Here is a 19,978-nt window from a genome sequence, read left to right as displayed (position 1 = left end):
CTCGTATGTTGAACGTAAGGAAGTAGAGCTGGATCGCATTTTTCCAATCATCCAACGTGTGCCCCTGTTCACTCCGGTGCTAACGCGTTTATTCTGGCACTCATACTCAAAAGGCGTAGTCCCTGACTCACCGAAGTCAGCCCTTGTCCATCCTATCCAAAAAAGGAGAAAGTTCAGATCCGGCAAACTTCATGCCTACAGCTTTTACCTCCCTGCTCTCCATAATCATGGAGAGGATAATTAACTGCTAGATCTTGGTATACCTAGTAGGTCACCAGTTGATCAACGACCGACAGTATGGCTTTCGCCATGGTCGGTCGGCTGGTATACCAAACTAGATGGGCGGCGGCTATCGAGAGCAAGGGCCTGGCAGTTAGCCTGGATATAGCGAAAGCCTTTGATCGTGTATGGGACAAGGCGCTTTTCTCAAAACTTCCATCATTTGGGCTAGAGCTGAGAGCTTATGCAAGTGGACCTCCAGCTTCTCACTGGGCGCATCATACAGGTCATTGTCGACGGTTATTGCTTGAACCCGAATCCCGGAACGCTGGAGTGCCCCAAGGGTGTGTGCTATCTCCTACACTATTTCCTCTGCATATCAATGATGTGTTGGACACCTCCAACATTCATTACTATGCAGGTGACGGCACTGGTGATGCCCTATACACGGGCTATGTAGGTCTCTCTCGGGCAAACGTCGACCAGTGCCGGGAGAAACTTGTATCTTCTATCGAGTCCTCTCTTAGAAGATCGCGAAATGACGTAAATTGAACCTTGCTCAATTTAACTCCCAGAAGACTCAGGTTTGCGCGTTTACCACAAAAAAAACTCCATTTGTCGTGTCACCCCTCTTCGACAGATCAGTTCGATCCATTTGTCTGCGTGGAACGCAGAAAACCGATTAACGGCGAATTATTATTGTAATTTAAAGAGTGGGACTGATTACCTACCCTCCAGTAAGCCCTATGCTCGAGACTGTTATAAAATAAACCTACTTCGCAATTTTTCAGTTTATCTAAGTCCTCTTGCTATGCTTTTTTATGAAATTGGCAATCGTATAATATTTAATTTGTTTAATAATGTAAGTATCAATATGTATAATAGGTATTATCTATAGCACTTTATATATTTTTTCATCATTAATTTTTTCATATTTTCATTTAATGTAGATTTCAGGTATCTGCTTTTTTACCTATATTTTTTTATTCTTAGAAGATCATTATATCTTAATAACGCGAGTTTTTATTTAAATAATTATTTTGTAGTTCTGTCATATTTTGTAAACATCCCAAGTATTGTCATACATATTTTAACTTTTTGTATAATAGCTTCATTATATTTCCAGGTCTCGCATCCGTGTATCCGGAGCCGAAAGATCTAGCGAAACATGTCGAGAATCAAATGTACAACTACTATTACGAGAGTTCGATGCCCGCCGTGTGGGACTGGAAGCCAGAAGAAAAATTCAACGTAAGACCCATCCAGCCTGTCCCCAAGAATATCTAAACACTGAGGACTAATCGCGACCAGCTCAGACGCGTCATGGCTCTGGTCACTGGTGTCTGTATGGTGTCTAGTTTGGTAGCTTACTGACTCCACGGTGACGCGACTGGTTGCGCCACCATGGAGTCCCGCTAAAATATAGTCCTTACTGTTCCACGATCTTAGAACTTTATATATAGACATCGGATTATATGCGAGAATAATGTGGCAAATTTGCAATGCCTATTTCAATTGAAAATTTTTGTTCGTTTTTGATATCATGTCAATATTGTAATGTATTTAATTGCAAGCACATTAGATATTCCCTAAAGACTGAGATCTATAGAGTGTACATAGACTTTACTAAGACTTTACTTACGTAAAACCTGAGTTGAGCTTACCGCAATCTTTGATTTAGTATATATAGTCCGTAACAGCTGAGATTATGCTGAGCTTTTAAGCTAAGACATACTTTAAGGGCGCGATTCATTTACTATTATTTTTCAACAATAATAACAATAAAAATAGAAACGATTTTTTATTTAAAATTAAGTTATACATTATTCCAAATACCTTTTTTTTAAATGTAATATTATGTAGAAAAAATTATGGAACTAAACATTAACATTAGTGAAATCTGAATCCTTTGATTTCCACAATTTTATGTAATTCTACTACCATCTTAATTTTCTTGTATTATACGGGTACTTTAAAATGTCGAACAACAGCTGTGTTGGCGCAAGGAATTGTTGATCTCTGTTATTTTCCGCTTAAAGTCTAAGTTTTTCCTAAGTCGTTATCTTATTATCGTTATCGATTTTTTCGCATTCAAAGCAATTTTTATAAATATGGACTTACTTACTTTTACTGGCAGTCTAAGTACGCTTTTTAGTTCTCAGCCTTAGGAATCGCATAGCGAGGATTCATTGCGATATACCTTGTATACCTTTGTGACGTGTTCGACTTAGCTATTGTAACTGCGGGCTGGTGAACGCGGCTGTACATCAAGTATCAGTGACAGTGTTCGTCACTTATACCCACAAAAGTCACCCGTGACTTTGTGACACCTCACTAACACATATTTTTAAGCAACACATAGGGCAAACTTTTTCATCACCAAGTATTAATCTAATAGCGACCTTGCCAGAACACAAAAAAAAAGTCTTTATTCATAATCTGGTAATCCGATCGCTACATTCATTGGTCTAATTTGAAGATTGCATTAAATTAGTTTTTTTTATTCTGCACACATAATATACACATACTACTATTTCTATAAGTGTTATAGATATTTGTGAACTGAATGACGTCAGTGAATTATGGGATTTACTGTTTTATGGTAGTAGGAGGACAAAAGAGGAGTGATTGTCAGACGGAAAGTGATCACTGCCAAATAATTCATATGAGATATTTATTCATTATAGTTCTTAAAATTAAAAAACAATGCAGATATAATATTAACGGTTTGAATATCAGAAATATGCATATAATGCGATGTCTAGGTAAGACTTGATGTTGTTGATGTGTGATTAAAGTTCAATGTCTGAATACATATACAAAAATAACCCATGTTAAATATAAACTACTAGAAAAAAAATTAGTATACCCTTTATCTTCTCGGAATATTTGTAGAACCATAGTTAGTTAATTTTTTTATTTGCCCTGTCGTTCAGCCATAGACAAATTTACATTTACACTGCATTTATGGTTCTGTTGTATTATTAAATTACAGAATACTATAAAAAATATGTAAAAATAATCATTATGTCAATGTATGCATTTTTCAATTAGTATAATTAATATTATGTCGTCGAAAGTTCAATATTTTTAATAGCAAAGTATCAATGTACACGAAAATATTCTACAAAATACCAGAGTAAGAATATGTTACATTAAGATTAAACTTATTTTATTCTGATTTCACAGTAGTAATAATTTAATTTTTTACAAGAGTTTTATATACACACGTGATTCAAGAAATGCAAGACGGTAATAGTTGTCCGTACGTAATATTATAAAATTCGCGTCCATAATCCAAGTTCCGTATTTTTATTACAGATATAATGTGTGTTTTGATGGGAATACCATAGATAATTTTTACGTCTTGATAGAGCACTTTGCTTTTAGACAACCGATGAAGATAGGCCAACTTTATTACTTTAGTGTGCGTGACAATCTACGTCTTACTCAAAATAAAGATTGACTATGAACATCAATTTATTTAGACGTTTTCCAAGCTGTCACGGTATATCTAGACGTATTAATGATCTAAGGGGAATACTTTAAACTTATAAAAGATGCTGTAATGACTGCATCCAGTTAGTAACAGTAAAGTTTCTACTTGAATCAGTCTACTCATTCATAATTAAATATGAATATTACTCTTAGATGCCTAGTAAATAGAGAAATAATCAAAAATTTTCTTTCTCGTTTCTTCTAGATCATTCTAATCTATTCTAATCTTTGTCGCGAGCTCTACATCCTTTGACAACTGATCTTCCCACCTCTCGATATGATGTCCTTCTTAATATATATTAAAGTTCATTAATGATATATTAAAAAAAGTGTGTGTGTACTTATGTATGCATCCAAGAAGTTATACTTCTTTGGCCTAACAAAGCAAAATCCTTAAAATTATTTATTCCTCATGCTATTTTACGTTTATAGAAAGAACAATATTGTAAAAATGTGGCAACGATCGCTTGGTTTTTCAATTAATTATTAAATAACGAATACGTCTGTACGGGCTTGAATCCTTTGCCTATCCTAATAATGGACGAAGAAGCAAAAAAAAAAAAAAATAAGGAATATCGCAAAAGTCAGAAAATTTTAGGACCCAACTTCACCCTGTTACTTTAGTGTTACAGTGATGCGCGCGCATCTTAAAATTTCACTCTCGTCATAGTTTCATAACGCGCCTACAGAAGTATTACTTCAAAAAGTTTTGGATTTATTTTGAATTTTTCTAATAACTTGATTATTTATTATAATATTTATGTAACAAAGGCTTACACTAATGCAAACATTTTAACATAAATTATCTCTTCTCGTAGTGTAGGGTGCGACTGTGTCCAAGATATTTTATACAAATGTACTTGAAACTGAAACTAGCGATTATTTTATTACAAGCTTTATCAACTAGTGTACTACAATCGTAATTTATACCAAATGGTGTTCAATTTTAGACCAATTTCTTTAGGACAATCGTAATATTTGTAGCAAACAGATTATTTCAACGAATATTGATTGCTGTTTGAAGGGGCATTTAATAAATTGACTGATTTACTCCCATCCTTGCATAAATAACAGTATGATAAAGTATTAAATTTTAACGTGTGTGTGTCTGTAGTGTAACCATAAATTAAGACAATGTTGTGTTAGTAAATAATTATTGTAATCGGAACTTGTTCCCATAGTCACCCTCTAGCGCAACTAAACTTATCGCTTGGGTATATCTTTTGTTCCCTATTTGAGACTAAAGGTTGTAACTAAAATAGCAAATCTATTGTCACTTCTACGTTCTAATGTAATTTAAGACGTTTTTTTTAAGTGTTTGACTAGTATTATTAATATCTTATCTGTTTCCTAATTTATATTTGATTTAAGTAAAAATGCTATAAGCATTATGTGTGTGTTAGTTTCATTTGAATATATTTATTAAAATCGAAGTCTAGTCACCGCAGCATTATTAAAACGATTATATATTTTTTTTATAATTGCAATTAGTTTCTTCCGATCACAAAGACAGTGTTCATAGAATTGACATTCTTTACCTCTGCACGTATTTTTTTTATTATAAATTAAGATTAATTTATATTATTAAATTTTAAAATTATGTTTATAATATGTCTGCCTGTGCAACATAGCTCTTAATCCATGCGATTAATTTGTACAACATCTCAATCACTAGTATATTATCGTATTTTCTTTGCAATGTTTCAATATATTTTGACTAGGACCGTTTTCGTATTGCTTTCAGTATTTTAGGAACAAATATAATAGCTGGAAAGTATTAATATAATTATGTTAAAAATGTAAGTTATTTTAGAGCTTGTGTCTATTGATACATGTGATTATGTTGCTGTGACGATCTAGATAATATTATGACTGTATTAAACTAACATGAGTTTGTAGTTAACGTTTTGTTTGTCATCTCTGTTCTTAAACTAATCTATGTTCCGTTTCATGTATTTGTTTCGTTACCAGGGTTTCTACTTTAAGTGCATTTTAGGTCAATTATTAAAGTTTTTTTTTTATTTGTGAGACGTTCTCAAATAAAATGTTATTGTATGTTCGTAATCATAATTGTTAAATAATATAATATGAATAGATGTTATTAATTAAACATGTTCGAACCAAACAGTGTTTTAATAACGAGTTATCGTTATAAAGTGTAGGTGAATCACAAATTATTTACATTGACGTTTGAATGCTGTGTCTAATGAAATAAGTAAAGCGCCACCTCCACGAGCGAATAATATACGATATCATGGTACCCATTGTTAAATTATCGCACTGACGTTAGTATAATACATTAATAGTATGGTATACCACTTATTTTTATACATTTTTATAGAACGTGCCTTTATACGACGCGTTGTTAAATGTGAGTATAATGTCTGGTCTTACACGTGGTGTTTGTGACACTTGCGCTACGAGAGCTCTGCGAGCGCGCCATCTTTTTTTCAATTCAAATAAGGGAACGAGTAGGACGTTCGGCTGATGGTAATGAACTTTCAATAAAACAATAGTACAGTGAGTCCACTAGCAGACCACTATTTTTAAATTTAAACATACTGACTGTTACCGAAATTTATATACTAGAGGCTAGTTTATTGGTTAAGGAAAATTTAAATTCATTACCAAAATAAAAAAAACCCTCAAATATTTGCATGATTGATACGAAACATGTGCCTACTCTTAAATTTGTAATAACTGTTTCTGCCAAATAAAGAACTTTGATTTGTCGTGTTCAAGCTTCGTTTCCGTATCGAGTCCCAACGATATGCTGACGGGATGATCGTCGTCTCATGGAGATCACCCGACAGTAAAAAAGTGGGCGACTCGTGGCGATCAACACGATCGTTGAGGTAGCGCCGTGAAGGATAAGACAAGTGAAATGTTATGTGAATATTTAACTAAATATTTTGACAACAACAATTTTGAGACAAAATAATTATAACAACTAGTAATGTTTTATATATTTGTAATAAACTTAGTTCTTGTATCACTTTCAATAAGTGAGTTTCTACTACTAAGTTCATCCCACCTACTTACACACTTAATACGCACTGAAATAAAGGTTCCGTAATCTCGAGAAATGCTAAAAATTTCAAAGGAAACTTCTACACCAGTTGTTGAAGTTGTAACTCCTTCCGAAAAATTAAGTTCTATAGTGATAAAAAAGTAAAACTCTATCAAAATGATCATAGACACCCAATTCTTGAAATCTGATAATGCGTCAAAAGCTAAAGAAAACGTAATGTTTTGTATTTTAAATGTTTTATACAATTTTTAGAAATGTTTTACAGAAGAGCTGTGTAAGTAAACAATATATAAATTTCGTATACCCTTTTGCTTAGTCAGTGTGGACTACATATATCACGGCATGTTAATTGAATGCAACATGTCTATCGATATGAATGATCCTTGAGTCCATTTGACACCATTGTTTTGTTTGTTTATTGGGCATGTTGTAGATTATAATGACCTGCTAGCACAATATAATCACACAATGAATAGGTAAGTAGATTGCTTAATGTTTCGTTTCATTAGTTGTAGGCCATCAAGAAAACTGGGCTTCTGCTTACAAAAGGAACATGAACGAACCATACAAAGTCGGCAATTTAATGAAACGACGGGAAATTACATCTGCCCTAACATGGTGAGAGGAATAGACCATTTGAGAGATCCCAGACTAAATAAGGTGATTATTTTTCCATCGATGATATTTAGTACGGTTTTTTCAAATAAGTAGCCGTTCGATATCTGTTATTAGAAAAGTACAGCTCAAAATCTGTGATAGCTTTTTCTATGGATCTGATTGATGTCTGCTAAAGCAAGACCATAACATAAATATGTGATTCGGAAGCACATTAGGTAAAATAAAATATATTTACGAGGTGTGTTCAAAAAATAACGAGAATTTTTGTTTTATGAAAAAAATCTTTATTTATTCATCAATATCTATTCTGTCCCCTTCAAAGTAATCCCCCTCGGATATAATACACTTGTGCCAACGCCTTTTCCAATCCTCGAAACACTTTTGAAACTCGATCTTCGTAATAGCTTTTAGCTCTTTCAGCGATTCGCTTTTAATGTCATCTATGCTTGTAAAACGACTGCCTTTTAATGTTCTCTTTATTTTTGGAAATAGAAAAAAGTCACATGGAGCCATATCTGGCGAATATGGAGGCTGAGGCATCGTTACAGTTTTGTTTTTGGCCAAAAAAACACGAACAAGCAATGAAGTGTGAGCAGGTGCATTATCGTGGTGCAAAAGCCATGAATTGTTTTGCCACAAATCCGGGCGTTTTTTTCAGATTGCTTCACGCAAACGGCGTTGAACTTGTAGGTAGTACTCCTTATTGATTGTTTGACCTTGTGACAAGAATTCATGATGCAATGATGCACTATGCCATTAAGATCGAAGAACACAGTGAGCATAATCTTCACATTCGACCGCACTTGTCGAGCCTTTTTCGGTCTTGGCGATCCAGAATGCCTCCACTGGGACGATTGAGCCTTAGTTTCGACATCATATCCGTAAACCCATGTTTCATCACCTGTTATAACACGTTGTAGTAGTTCTGCATCGTTATTTACTTCATTTTGCGACTCCTGGGCAACTTCCATTCGCCGCTGTTTTTGTTCGTAATTTAACAATTTTGGAACGAATTTTGCTGCCACACGTTTCATACCCAAAACATCCGAAAAAATTTCATGGCATGAGCCAACTGATATGCCAATATCATCAGCGACTTCTCTAATTGTGATTTGGCGATCGTTCATAACCATTTCTTTCACTTTTTTCACGTTTTCATCGGTTGTTGATGTGCTTGGGCGTCCGGGTCGATCGTCATCTTCAACGTTTTCGCGGCCATCTTGGAAACGCTTATACCACTCGTAAATCCTTGCTTTACTCATAGCAGACTCACCATATGCCTTTGTTAACATTTTACAAACTTCACTTCACTTTATTTCATTTTTTACGCAAAATTGAATACAAATTCTTTGATCCATTTTTGTCACAAACGAAAATCGCCGAGCTCGAAAAACACGTCTAACGTTAGCGGCTGCCACTCAAAAAGTATGCAATGAATATTGTTGAAAATTTTATCGTACTTCAGGGGCATGTGTACCAACATGATAAAAAAATTTTTGTACAGGCGGACTCTCCAAACCCGCGAAATTTAAAAATTTCTCGTTACTTTTTGAACACACCTCGTAATTTGTAGTTGGAAGACAAGAAGCCAAGAATCAGCTATAATGCATTTACTTAAAAGGTTAAGTATAAATTTTTTTGCACGAAAAAATATCTCTGAATACACCACTGTGATTATATATTTATAAAAAATATGGAGAAGGCTTTGACACTTCCAGAAAAGAGAGCTAGTTTGTGCCCTCATTTTGCTTGCGGTTGTTCCTTTATTTCCACAAATCACAACAAATTATTTTATTAATGCCATCATCTGGCATCTTTTGCAGTTCGTTCACACCTTCAATAATTCAAGTTCTTCTTTTCACATATTATGCAAACAAACTCACCCATTTCGCTCTAACATCATTTAAATCTGTGAAATTTTTTCAATAGGGTCTTGCATTTACTTTAGAGGAACGGCAGGCACTCGGTATACAAGGACTATTAGCTGCAGACTTTAAAACTCGAGAAGAACAGTTAAATATCTGCAGAATATCGATAGACAGATATAAAGATGACCTCAATAAGTATCTATATTTAGTGGAACTACAGGTAAATATCTTATTCTGTCTATAAAAAACTATCGCATCAGTCCATTTCTGAAAAATATAGAAATAGGTATAATAAGTTGCATAAACTGCGAATCCTGTCGCAGTATTTCCATGTGGATTTGAAATGGGTAGGTACCTAGTGAAAGCGCGTACACTCAAATATCTTAAAGGTTATCAACAATTAATTGGTCCGGTTTGGCGAAAAGCGGTGGCGATAATTCCAACGGGACACCTGGAGTTTTGTTTGTCCCCCTTTTTTCTAAAGAAACTCTGATTTAAATAAAAACCGCTTTCCAATGCTACTAGACCCAAAACTCTACAAATTTTCTGCAGATTTTCACTATTACTTAAAGGTAACCTAAAATAAGTGTTATGTAGTTCGAGGCGGAACAGTTGTGTGACGGAGATATTTCCAGTCCACTCCCAGACATTCTGTAGCCACGATGTTGTTCATCCAACGCGTCTCTTTTCAGTACCTTCCCCATCATTAATAGCTAAAATAATTGTTTAATAATATACCTAGTTTAGTTACATACACTTGTGACGTGCTGTGCTCTTTTCAGGATACAAATGAAAGATTATTCTTTAGTCTAATTTCACAGAACATTGACAAGTATATGCCGATTGTTTATACGCCAACTGTAGGCTTGGCTTGTCAGAGATTTGGACTCATCTACAAGAAACCGAGAGGGCTGTTCATTACTATTAATGACAGAGGCCATGTTCTGAACATTTTACAAAATTGGTTAGTTGCCTTTATTTTTAGTTTTTTATTGTAACAAACAGATGATCTACCTAAAGCGAAATAATCTGCTCATGATCAACATCGGCCGGAAGACGCTCATTGCGGGGGGCATTAATTTTGAGGGGGTTTTGCCAAAATCGCCACGGTTGACAGGCGGGTTGGCGATCGCAGTTGATGGTGATGCTTTTAAGGAAAGATGTTACGTTCTATGTATCCCTTAGTCGCCTGTTGCGACATTCACGGAACGAGATGGAAGTGTGCTATTCTGGTGTGATATCACACGCCAAAATCTGCTTATACAGTGACAGTATCGGAATAAGTCTGTATCGACGTATCTATCTTAATGCGATACCTCGTTCGTGTCGAACTGCGCCAGCCAATCAGTATTTGGTATATATATAATTGGATACCTCGCCAATCACCAGTTAGGTGAACGGTTGGAATGGAATGGAATGCATTTAATACCTTATATATAATTAGAAGTTGGTTTCTTTAGTTTACTATATTCTATCAGCACTAAAGGGATGATCTGCATAATCAATTTAACGTTGTTTGGTGTGTAGGTAAGTAATTGAAATTATCATCATCACCATAGATAATTTTTTTCACGACAACAAATATTATTATTTTATTATTGAGATAATATATCTTTTACGTAGGCCTGAGAATGACGTGAGAGCTATTGTGTTTACCGATGGAGAACGGATTCTTGGACTTGGAGATTTGGGCGCGTACGGGATGGGGATTCCTGTTGGGAAACTGGCATTGTATACTGCCCTGGCTGGAATACCTCCTCATCAATGTTTACCCATAACATTAGACGTCGGTACGGACAATCAGGTAAAAAGGTTTCGATCTGTTATACTATAATAATATACAGAAATTGAGTGTTCTTAACAAGCTTTTACTAGCTGATGTGTCTATGTAACGAAAATTTTAAAACATCGGATTGAAATCAAACGTTGATTAATAGTAAATTTCAATTAGGAATAGATTAATAAACAAAAAAATTGTAAAATCTTATTGTAAAAAAAGTGCTAATACGCATTTACTCCTATCCCATATATTAAAATAGGATTGCTAACTTTTTGATTCTATATGCAATGAACAGTCTTGTTTAATTATGATTTCCAGACCCTTCTAGAAGATCCGTTGTATATTGGATTACGTCAAAAGAGAGTTCGAGGAAAAGAGTATGATGATTTTATAGCAGAATTTATGGCTGCGTGCGTGAAAAAATTTGGATCCCATGTTCTTTTACAAGTAAATAAATCAATATCTATATCTTCTATTGTATTTTCTTCGAATAACACGAGTGTTACACATTTAGACCACACGCTTATTTAAGGATGTTTATCAGAAAGATGACCTGATTTACACCTTCCTTAAAGGCCGGCAACGCTTCTGTGATTCCTCTGGTGTTGCAAGAGAATGTGGGCGGCGGTGATCACTTAACACCAGGAACCGAAGGCCCGTACGCTCGTTTGTCCTCCTATTTCATGAAAATATAGATAATCAGGAAATCGTGACCTTGCTAAATAGAAAATAAGCGAAGATGAATTAATTAATGTTATGTTTCAATATGTATATATGTATATATAGGTATTAATTCGTATACCTATATATAGATTTGGCGTTGAAATTGAAGTAAGAGAAATACACATCAAATATAATTCGAATTGCTTGTACTTGTTATATGAAAATATGATCATAAAATATTATTATGAAACATGACGCTGAGTTTGTTGCGCCCATTCTTCTCAGGCCTGAGGCATTCACTTTGGAATGGGTGGTAGTTTTTTTGACTTTCAATAAGTGATTTCACATCCTATTTTGAATAAAAATATTTAAATTTGAATTCTAACCCCCTTATTCATAATGGTCCGCTAACTTTAAACAGCCGCTTAGGAGTGTTTTTTATCATTCTGACTTAGGTCAATAGAAGAAGACAGAGCGAGAATTAGCAATGCTTTAAGTTAGCAGACTATTATGAATAAGGGGGTAAATATAGTATTTGTTTATAGCATTGAAAATTAGTCCATGATACTCATACAGTTTATCCGCCTGGGGGAAGTACCTATAAGTAAGTTATAGGTATATTCCGATAAAGCCTTTAGAAATTTAAATAAGAAGGTATTGAAAGTAAGAAAGTAAAAAAACATAGACCTCTAGTGAGTAGTGATTTAGTATTCAATGGAACGGCGGAAGTGAAGCGTGACGCGTAAATGTGGTGTATTGTAGTTATACTAACTATGGAAACTCTGCACAAACTAACTATACCAACCAAACGGCTTGTAAGTTTTTTAAGTAATCTGCTGTTTAAAATCAAATATAACGATCATTGTTCACTATAAGGTTTCTAATTTATTCACTCACCATTGCTGTTCATCACTCTCAATAATCGGAGCGTTACAAGCGTACGTAGCAATGTATTGTATGTAGAGTCGACAGTCTATATAGAGTCGACAGTCTACCTGCAAGGAATTACCAACATTCCTATTTCTATGACTGAGATAAACTAAATAATTATAACTGTAAGTTCCACCCCTTATATATGACCCCCCGTATGACGTGACACGAACGAATTTGGTCGGTCATAGAACTATTTAATTTCGCAGTTTGAAGACTTTGCTCTCATAAATGCAACGCCTCTGCTTCATAAATACAAAGACAGATATTGCACTTTCAATGATGACATTCAGGGCACGGCTAGTGTGTCTGTGGCTGGACTTTTGGCAACTGAGAGGATATCGAAAAAGAAGATTACTGAATACAGTTACATGTTCTTAGGTGCTGGCTCTGTAAGTATTATTCATTTGTTTAATATGGTTTTAAAAATATAAAACATTTCGAATTTTAATAAAAATAAGGGACGAGATGAGCAGGGCGTTCAGCTGATGGTAATTGATACGCCCTGCCCATTACAATGCAGTGCAGGATTCTTGAAAAACCCAAAAATTCTGAACGGCACTACAATTGTCACCTTGAGACACAAGATGTTAAGTCTCATTTGCCGAGTAATTTCAGTAGCTAAGGCACCCTTCAGAACGTAACACAGTAATATTTACACAATACTGCTTCACGGCATAAATAGGCGCCGTTGTGGTACCCATAATCTAGCCGCCTTTCTGTGCAAAGGATCTTTCTGTCCCACTGGTAAATCTTTGAATAACAATGGGTGAATGTAATTCTTTGAAATAGTTTGAGTTTGGGGAGAGGATGGATTAAAGAAGATGCACTGCAAAAGAGGTAAATGACATTCAATTATGATAATTATAAATTTAACTATTTAAAAATGAAAGTCACACTAATTCTAGTTCAACATTATACAAAGGATATATTGATGTATTGTTTTGTCCCAAAAATTATTTGGTTCTCAGTATATTAGTTGTGTAAGACAGCGGTCGTCACGATTACCTAGCACGGGAAAAGTTGATACAATGTTATGTTGATATACTGACGATTTCGCTTAGTTTGCTGTTTGCGATTTTTTTCCATTTAAAAGTTAATTTAAATTAATTATTATAAGATTATTTGCAGGCCGCTACTGGAATTGCAAGTCTAATTGTAGCAGCCATGGTGGACAGCGGAATGCAAAAGAGCGATGCTCTAGAACGCATTTTTATGTTCGACGTTGATGGTCTCCTCTCTACTAAACGGGAGACTGGTGTACCCGAACACGCGAAGGAATTCGGCAGAGATTTAGAACCCACGAAGGATTTTGCAGCGAGTGTTGAGATATACAAACCTACATGCTTAATTGGTAAATGAATCTCCTACTTATATGATAAGTGCTTTGCTTTTTAGTGATTACTTTTCCAGTTTTAAATCATTATAGGATTAAGTAGACTACCGTACGGGTCATCTGATCGTAACAGCATCTCCTGTCTCATTTAATACATCAGTGGAGTCATAAGAGCTTTGTCGCGAACCGAACGCTTATCAGCTTGATAAATAGATGTTCCAGATGTTTATAACGGTATTTACGATTACGACGGCGATGCTAGAGTTGTTCAGAACAAAGACGTTCGTCTGATGGTAGTGATACGCACAGCCCATTACAATGCAGTACCGCTATGGTATTTTGATTGAACTTGTGGTGCCGCTATGTGGTGCCCACACATAATATCTACTAAATCTAGTAAATCTCCTATTGCAATCTACCAGAGATTGCAGTAGAAGACGCATCTTAAAGTTTCGTCGATACTTTGAGCATGTCAATGTTGCATAAATCTGTTAAAAATTTAAATATATTTGATTTACTGCAGCGGGATAAATTGCCAAAGAAATTATTGATTGACTGAAAAGCCAATCAATTAATTTCAATTTGATAGTTCCTAAAGTTCTGATAGGCAACGAACGTATTTTAAACGGGTTTATTTATGTAAAACCGAAAAACTAACAAAGTTTGATTTCAATTGAAATTGTATGGTCCTCGAAAATCGAGTCGAAATTAGAATACTTTAGGTGCAAATTGAAAGTACACGTGAAATAATGTTAGAAGTTTTGTTCCAATTTACCCCACGCGTTTGAAATCTAATTTACCATAGAAATCAATGGTAGCTCTTTAAATGGTTTTATGCTATCTATATCCCATATATCGTTAATAATAAGCGAGGTTTAACTTCTTTTCTCAAGTCTATCGTAGATAAAAAGGATATTTAGTGTTGAGAATAATAAATTTAGCATAGTTGCTAAATTTATTATTCCCAACACTAGTTTAGAAAAACCTACTACCCATAGTTTTAGAAAAGATTATAAATCCTCAGTTATCTTTCAATTTCAATCATAAAATTTTCACGAATAATAGTTAAATTAGGACAAATTATCTCTAACATCCTGGATATAATAATTATTATAAATGTGAGTGTAAGTTTGTTTATTACACTTTTTTTCATTAATCAATCCACTTATTATCATGAAATGTTGCACACACGCTGCCATTTATTGGTATATTTCATCCCGAAATTGGAGCGCGACAAAAATCTAACGCAGACGTAGCACGCAAAAGGTAGATTTCTAATAAAATGACGATTTTTAGAGGTTGTAGAATATGGCCTATATTTATGACAAAACCTGCTCTGTATTTTATGATGCGCAGCAGGTTTTTAAGACTGCTATAATTTTAATTTAATAAACTAATTGTGTAGGCTGTTCGACAGTTGGTGGAGCTTTTACCGAGAAGATTTTGAAAACAATGGCTAAGAACCACGAGAGGCCAGTCATATTTGCCTTATCGAATCCAACAAGCAAGGCGGAATGTACGGCCGAACAAGCTTACACTCATACCGAAGTGAGTAATATTCTTGTGTGCGTTTAAAAGTACTAAAACACTTCTTTTTTTAATATGGCTATTTATCAAAAAAGCATATTATTTACGTGAATACTGATAATGTCTACAAAAAGATGGTTATATTAAGAAAGAAAGGAAAATATTTGATTGATACATACAATAGGTACATTACACGAATTAAAGGTGTTAAATAAAAAAGAAAGCATGTTAAAATAGATTGCGGATAGTAATTGTTTGGATTCGTCACAAATCGGTCCCAAGTATTCAAGCGGTCAGCATTGTTCGACAGCGACAACTATTAAAAAAGCTGTAGTAAAAAAAAAAATAAAAAAATATTTATCATAAACTTCTAAACACAAAAAAGAAAATTTATTTACATGGCAGGTCGTGTGCTATCTATTATAATATCTCCTTAGAAAAAAACGATAACTTTAAAACAACCTTTAAGGCTTTAGCTTAAACAACAAACATATTTATACCAATAATAATCAATTATTAAAAGAAATTCGTTCTTTTTCTCCACATGCCATTTTATACCTGCACTGGCCTATAGAGACTGACAGATCCAATAATTCAATAAATAACTATTATATCTGAACATTATTCTGTGACCGAAATAGTTATTATTATATTAAAGTAGTTAATATGAAGTCTTAATTTATTATTGTGACCCAATATTCTTTTACAAGATTTGATTGATGATTTTGATTCAATTTTTCGCCAGGGCAGATGTATTTTCGCTTCGGGATCGCCGTTTGCTCCAGTTAAATATAAAGGGAAGGAATACCATACAGGACAGGGAAACAATGCGTATATATTTCCTGGATTAGCGCTTGGTGTGATTGCTTCACAAGCAAAATGTGTTACCGATGTCATGTTTCTTATGGCAGCTAGAGTAAGTAGCTTGCTTAAATCTTAGATTAATTATACAAATAGATGGACTGTGACAGCTATGAACACATCGATTAAAATAGCGGCGAACTGTGTTAAACTCTATTTTCACCAACGCACGCACATTAAAAAAAGTGACATACAATATCGTGAGTGTAAGATGTAGCTATCATGCATACAAACGTAACAAACATGGCTTGTTTTCATGAGTTGTAAGGCAAAGAGGCTCTATCAAGACGTTTTAATTATAGAACGTTTGAATATCATTCTAAAATATATTATTATTTCTTCAATTTTTTTTAAATGTAATTGAAGAACAAACGAGCCACCTTGGCACCTTGCTGGTCAGCTTGGAATCTGATCACTAAATCTGGCCAACCTTTCCTGTAAAATCAGGGTTTGCAGGAGTTCCGCTAGCTTTTGGATTGCATTGATATGTGGACGTAGAAATACAGAGAGAAAGAAAATTCAGCCGTAAGTTTGGTTGCACGTGAAAGTAAAATAAATCCTTTGTTTCCAGACCGTCGCAAATTCTGTCAGCGAATCAGATTTAGCTCTCGGAAGAATATACCCTCCTCTTTCTGATATAACAAAAGTCTCCTTCAATATTGCCGTTGAAATTTGTCAGATGGCTTACGAGAAAGGTACTATATTAATTTATTTAATTAATTACTGTTTCACATGTCTAGAAGTATTAAATATGAATTGCTAAAACATATCGGTCCATATCGGGGACGAATCTTTCTTTGTTACGTTTAGCTCAATTCAAAAAACTATTAGGTACTTCGACTAAAAGAACTTTCGATGTTAGTATATGTGTCAAAATACAAACAGTAACTCAACTCCTCCACAGAGAACCGGATAAGATAGAGAAATATAGGAGAGCTTCGTCCTTCTCCGTCTGCAGTCGTACCGACTTGTTCCATTGCGAATTTGGTACTCGTACTTAGGCGTTTCATTACTCAGGGCCTAATGCACCTCATTCTACACCTGCAGCCTTTGGTTCTAGTACAACAATGCTTTCAGGATGTTGACCTCTGGTATTCCGTGCGAGTGTTCTCCCAACTGAGCTAACCGTTCCAATGAACTATCGCAATAAAATCTTTATGCTTTGTTCAACTCTCATCTCTCTCATCTCAAGTCAATTTCCTAATATGCAAATATTGGGGTTGAGCTGGTTATCATTTGTAAAGTAGAACAAAGCATACAAGATTTTATGATGATACGTTACTCTAACGGTTAGCTCAGTTGGCAGAGCACTCGCCCGTGTTGACTGTTTCTATGCAATGATGCGAAAGAGACAGGCACCTCACTGCTTGCTTGCTGCACTGGCAGATCGGCTCCACTGTGTTTATATAAACCGCTGTTGTGGACTGCACGTTGCACACAGGGATACACATAGTAGCCATAATATAGCATTCAATTATTATTAATTCACAGGACTTGCGACTGTTCACCCAAAGCCTGCTGACTATAAAGCGTTCGTGAAAGAAAACATTTATGATTTGAATTACCACAGTTGCTTACCGAACTTCTTTAAGTATCCCAAACCCCCTAAAGTTAATGTGAAGACTGTAGAAGAAGCATATAAGGATATACTGTAAGTTGTTACAATCTTATTGACGTATGACGTTACTTTATTGTCTTAGCCTCTTAGTAGATTTTTGTTACAATCTATTAGGGAATTTGTATAAGTTTCTATTCTATATTTCGCAATACATACAAAAATCTAACAGCAAAGTAATTTTTTTTAAATTTAGTTTCAAATTAACAATCGACGCTGACACTTTAAAAGCCTGTCCGAGATTTTGGCGCGCTTGGTAATTGTGAACTATGACGTCATAGTTCACAATAATGAACAAAAAAGTGCAGAGATTGGTTAACGTTGAATATTGTTGTCGTTGCGTTGCTTTCATAATGTTTTGAATTTCTCAAAATTCTTTGCAATTCAAACATTTCATGATATTATTATCTTGTTTAGTAAAATATATCATCATTAATATTGATGTTGGCATAATTAGTTTCCCTGTATGATCTATTCAGAAATGGAGAGTAGGAAAGGTCTCCGACATAGCCCGGATGATTGTGAAACTGTAGTGGCAGTGGGCACTTCTGTTTCACATAGCTCGAAGCATAGATAGCCGTTAGAGCAGTAATTTCTTACAATGGAGACCACGTACTGGAAGACGCCGGTGTTAGGTGCCCCACAAAATGGACCCATGATCTGGTCAAGATTGCCGAAATAGGTTAGATGAATAGGTGCCGCTAAGTAGACAAGCAAAAGGCATACTGATTTTTCATCCCTTCACATACTCTTTCTATTTAGTTAACATGCTCGTTTCTTCTTTTTTATAATAAAAATAACATATGTATTAAGCACACGTACTATTTATCAAATATATGTAACGGCTTATAATATTATCTTTCAGCCCAACTCCACCTCCAAGATAATCAAATGAATAATTATCTATGTAAGTAGTTTATACATGAAATGAATTTGAGAATCAATCTACAAGATGAGGGAGGGAAATAACAGATCGAAAATCTGATATAATATATTAATTTACAAGTTTTGAACATTTTATTATTTTATATAAGTTTCTTTTACAATACACAGTTTCCTATACAGTTTTGTGTTTTATTATTTTGTGTTTTATATTAAGTTTGTATTATAATAATAAAGTTATAATTCCCAAGCTTCTTATTATCTAATTACCAGATATGTGGTCTAATAATTATCACGATGTTGGTCGTTCGTGACGTGACGTGACGGGTCGTTTGTGATAGGTGCCATATTGAAAATATATAAGCATGGCAATGAGTTTCGTGCTACTTCTCATAAAAGCTTAACTTTTCCGAAGTGGTAGTAAAATCTTTGACATTCATATATGTTATTTTGATCCAATTTAATTAATGGATTTTCTTTATTTATTTTTTCTTTTCATTTATCCCATCCTTGTTTGTAATGGCTTTTTGTACACTTTTAAGATACCATTACTTACCAATTGTAACAATCAAGGAAAATAATACACCATCAATAAACGATGAAGCATTTCAACTAATTGAGATTGACAAAAAATTAATGGTAATGGCCAACGTATGAAAGATATTTTACTTCACATTTTATTTTAATGAAAAACATATTGACTGGATAAATGATAGCGAAGTTCGAAGGAGAGCTGTCTATAATATTGTTATAGTTTATGGTACTGGTAGGTGTTTGAAGGTATCCATATGATATGGACTGGGAAATACCTCAGTTTTATAGTCTTTTATAGACATAGAATACAAAAACGTAGTAGACAATATTAAATAGATGTTTGTCAATGTGTGCGTTAGCTCTTTTAATGTTCAAATAATGGGTTAATGTCAAGCGTGGCTGACTGTGAACGTTATTTGCTTGTCAATCAAAATCGGTTACAGTAAGAATAGATTCGCTTTTCTTTTCTATCTTACTGAACATCTATGTTATAGCACGGACGAGTAAAAAAAGAAGGACTCTGAGCCGTGATATTAGCAAGTGAAGCACCGTTATGCTAGTGTGGGTGCGGTTACTATATAATAATAATTAATAATCATATATGGCCACAAATACT

At 34.4% G+C, this 19,978-nt stretch overlaps 2 protein-coding genes across 4 annotated transcripts in view; both read left to right on the top strand.

Annotated features, from left to right (window-relative positions):
• The window catches only part of LOC126965631 (NADP-dependent malic enzyme), a 282,485-nt gene that overhangs the window by 38,375 nt on the left and 224,132 nt on the right, over positions 1-19,978 (top strand). The window contains exon 12 of one of the 2 annotated variants that reach the window (XR_007729572.1): positions 1,346-3,739. Coding sequence is in view for 1 of the 2 variants with exons in the window: in XM_050809302.1 (XP_050665259.1) it covers positions 1,346-1,506 (161 nt within the window). In the remaining variant the exon portion in view is untranslated. Of the gene's footprint in view, positions 1-1,345; positions 5,843-19,978 lie in introns of those variants that run through there. The other variant, XM_050809302.1, reaches the window with a different exon arrangement.
• Positions 6,920-19,010, top strand: LOC126965633 (NADP-dependent malic enzyme-like). 2 transcript variants are annotated; one of them, XM_050809305.1, is made up of 13 exons: positions 6,920-7,022; positions 7,258-7,408; positions 9,296-9,454; positions 10,017-10,198; positions 10,858-11,038; positions 11,333-11,461; positions 12,817-12,999; positions 13,739-13,961; positions 15,361-15,491; positions 16,216-16,386; positions 16,903-17,026; positions 17,823-17,982; positions 18,812-19,010. In XM_050809305.1, exons 1-13 carry the CDS (start codon positions 7,003-7,005, stop codon positions 18,831-18,833), a joined length of 1,836 nt encoding a protein of 611 aa, XP_050665262.1. In that variant the 5' UTR covers positions 6,920-7,002; the 3' UTR covers positions 18,834-19,010. The 2 variants fall into 2 exon arrangements, with proteins under 2 accessions (XP_050665262.1, XP_050665261.1); XM_050809304.1 differs by having other exon boundaries at positions 15,349-15,491.

This window comes from Leptidea sinapis, chromosome 8 (assembly GCF_905404315.1).
Source record: "Leptidea sinapis chromosome 8, ilLepSina1.1, whole genome shotgun sequence".
Taxonomy (NCBI): Eukaryota; Metazoa; Arthropoda; class Insecta; order Lepidoptera; family Pieridae; genus Leptidea; species Leptidea sinapis.
This window is presented reverse-complemented; position numbering and strand designations above follow the sequence as displayed.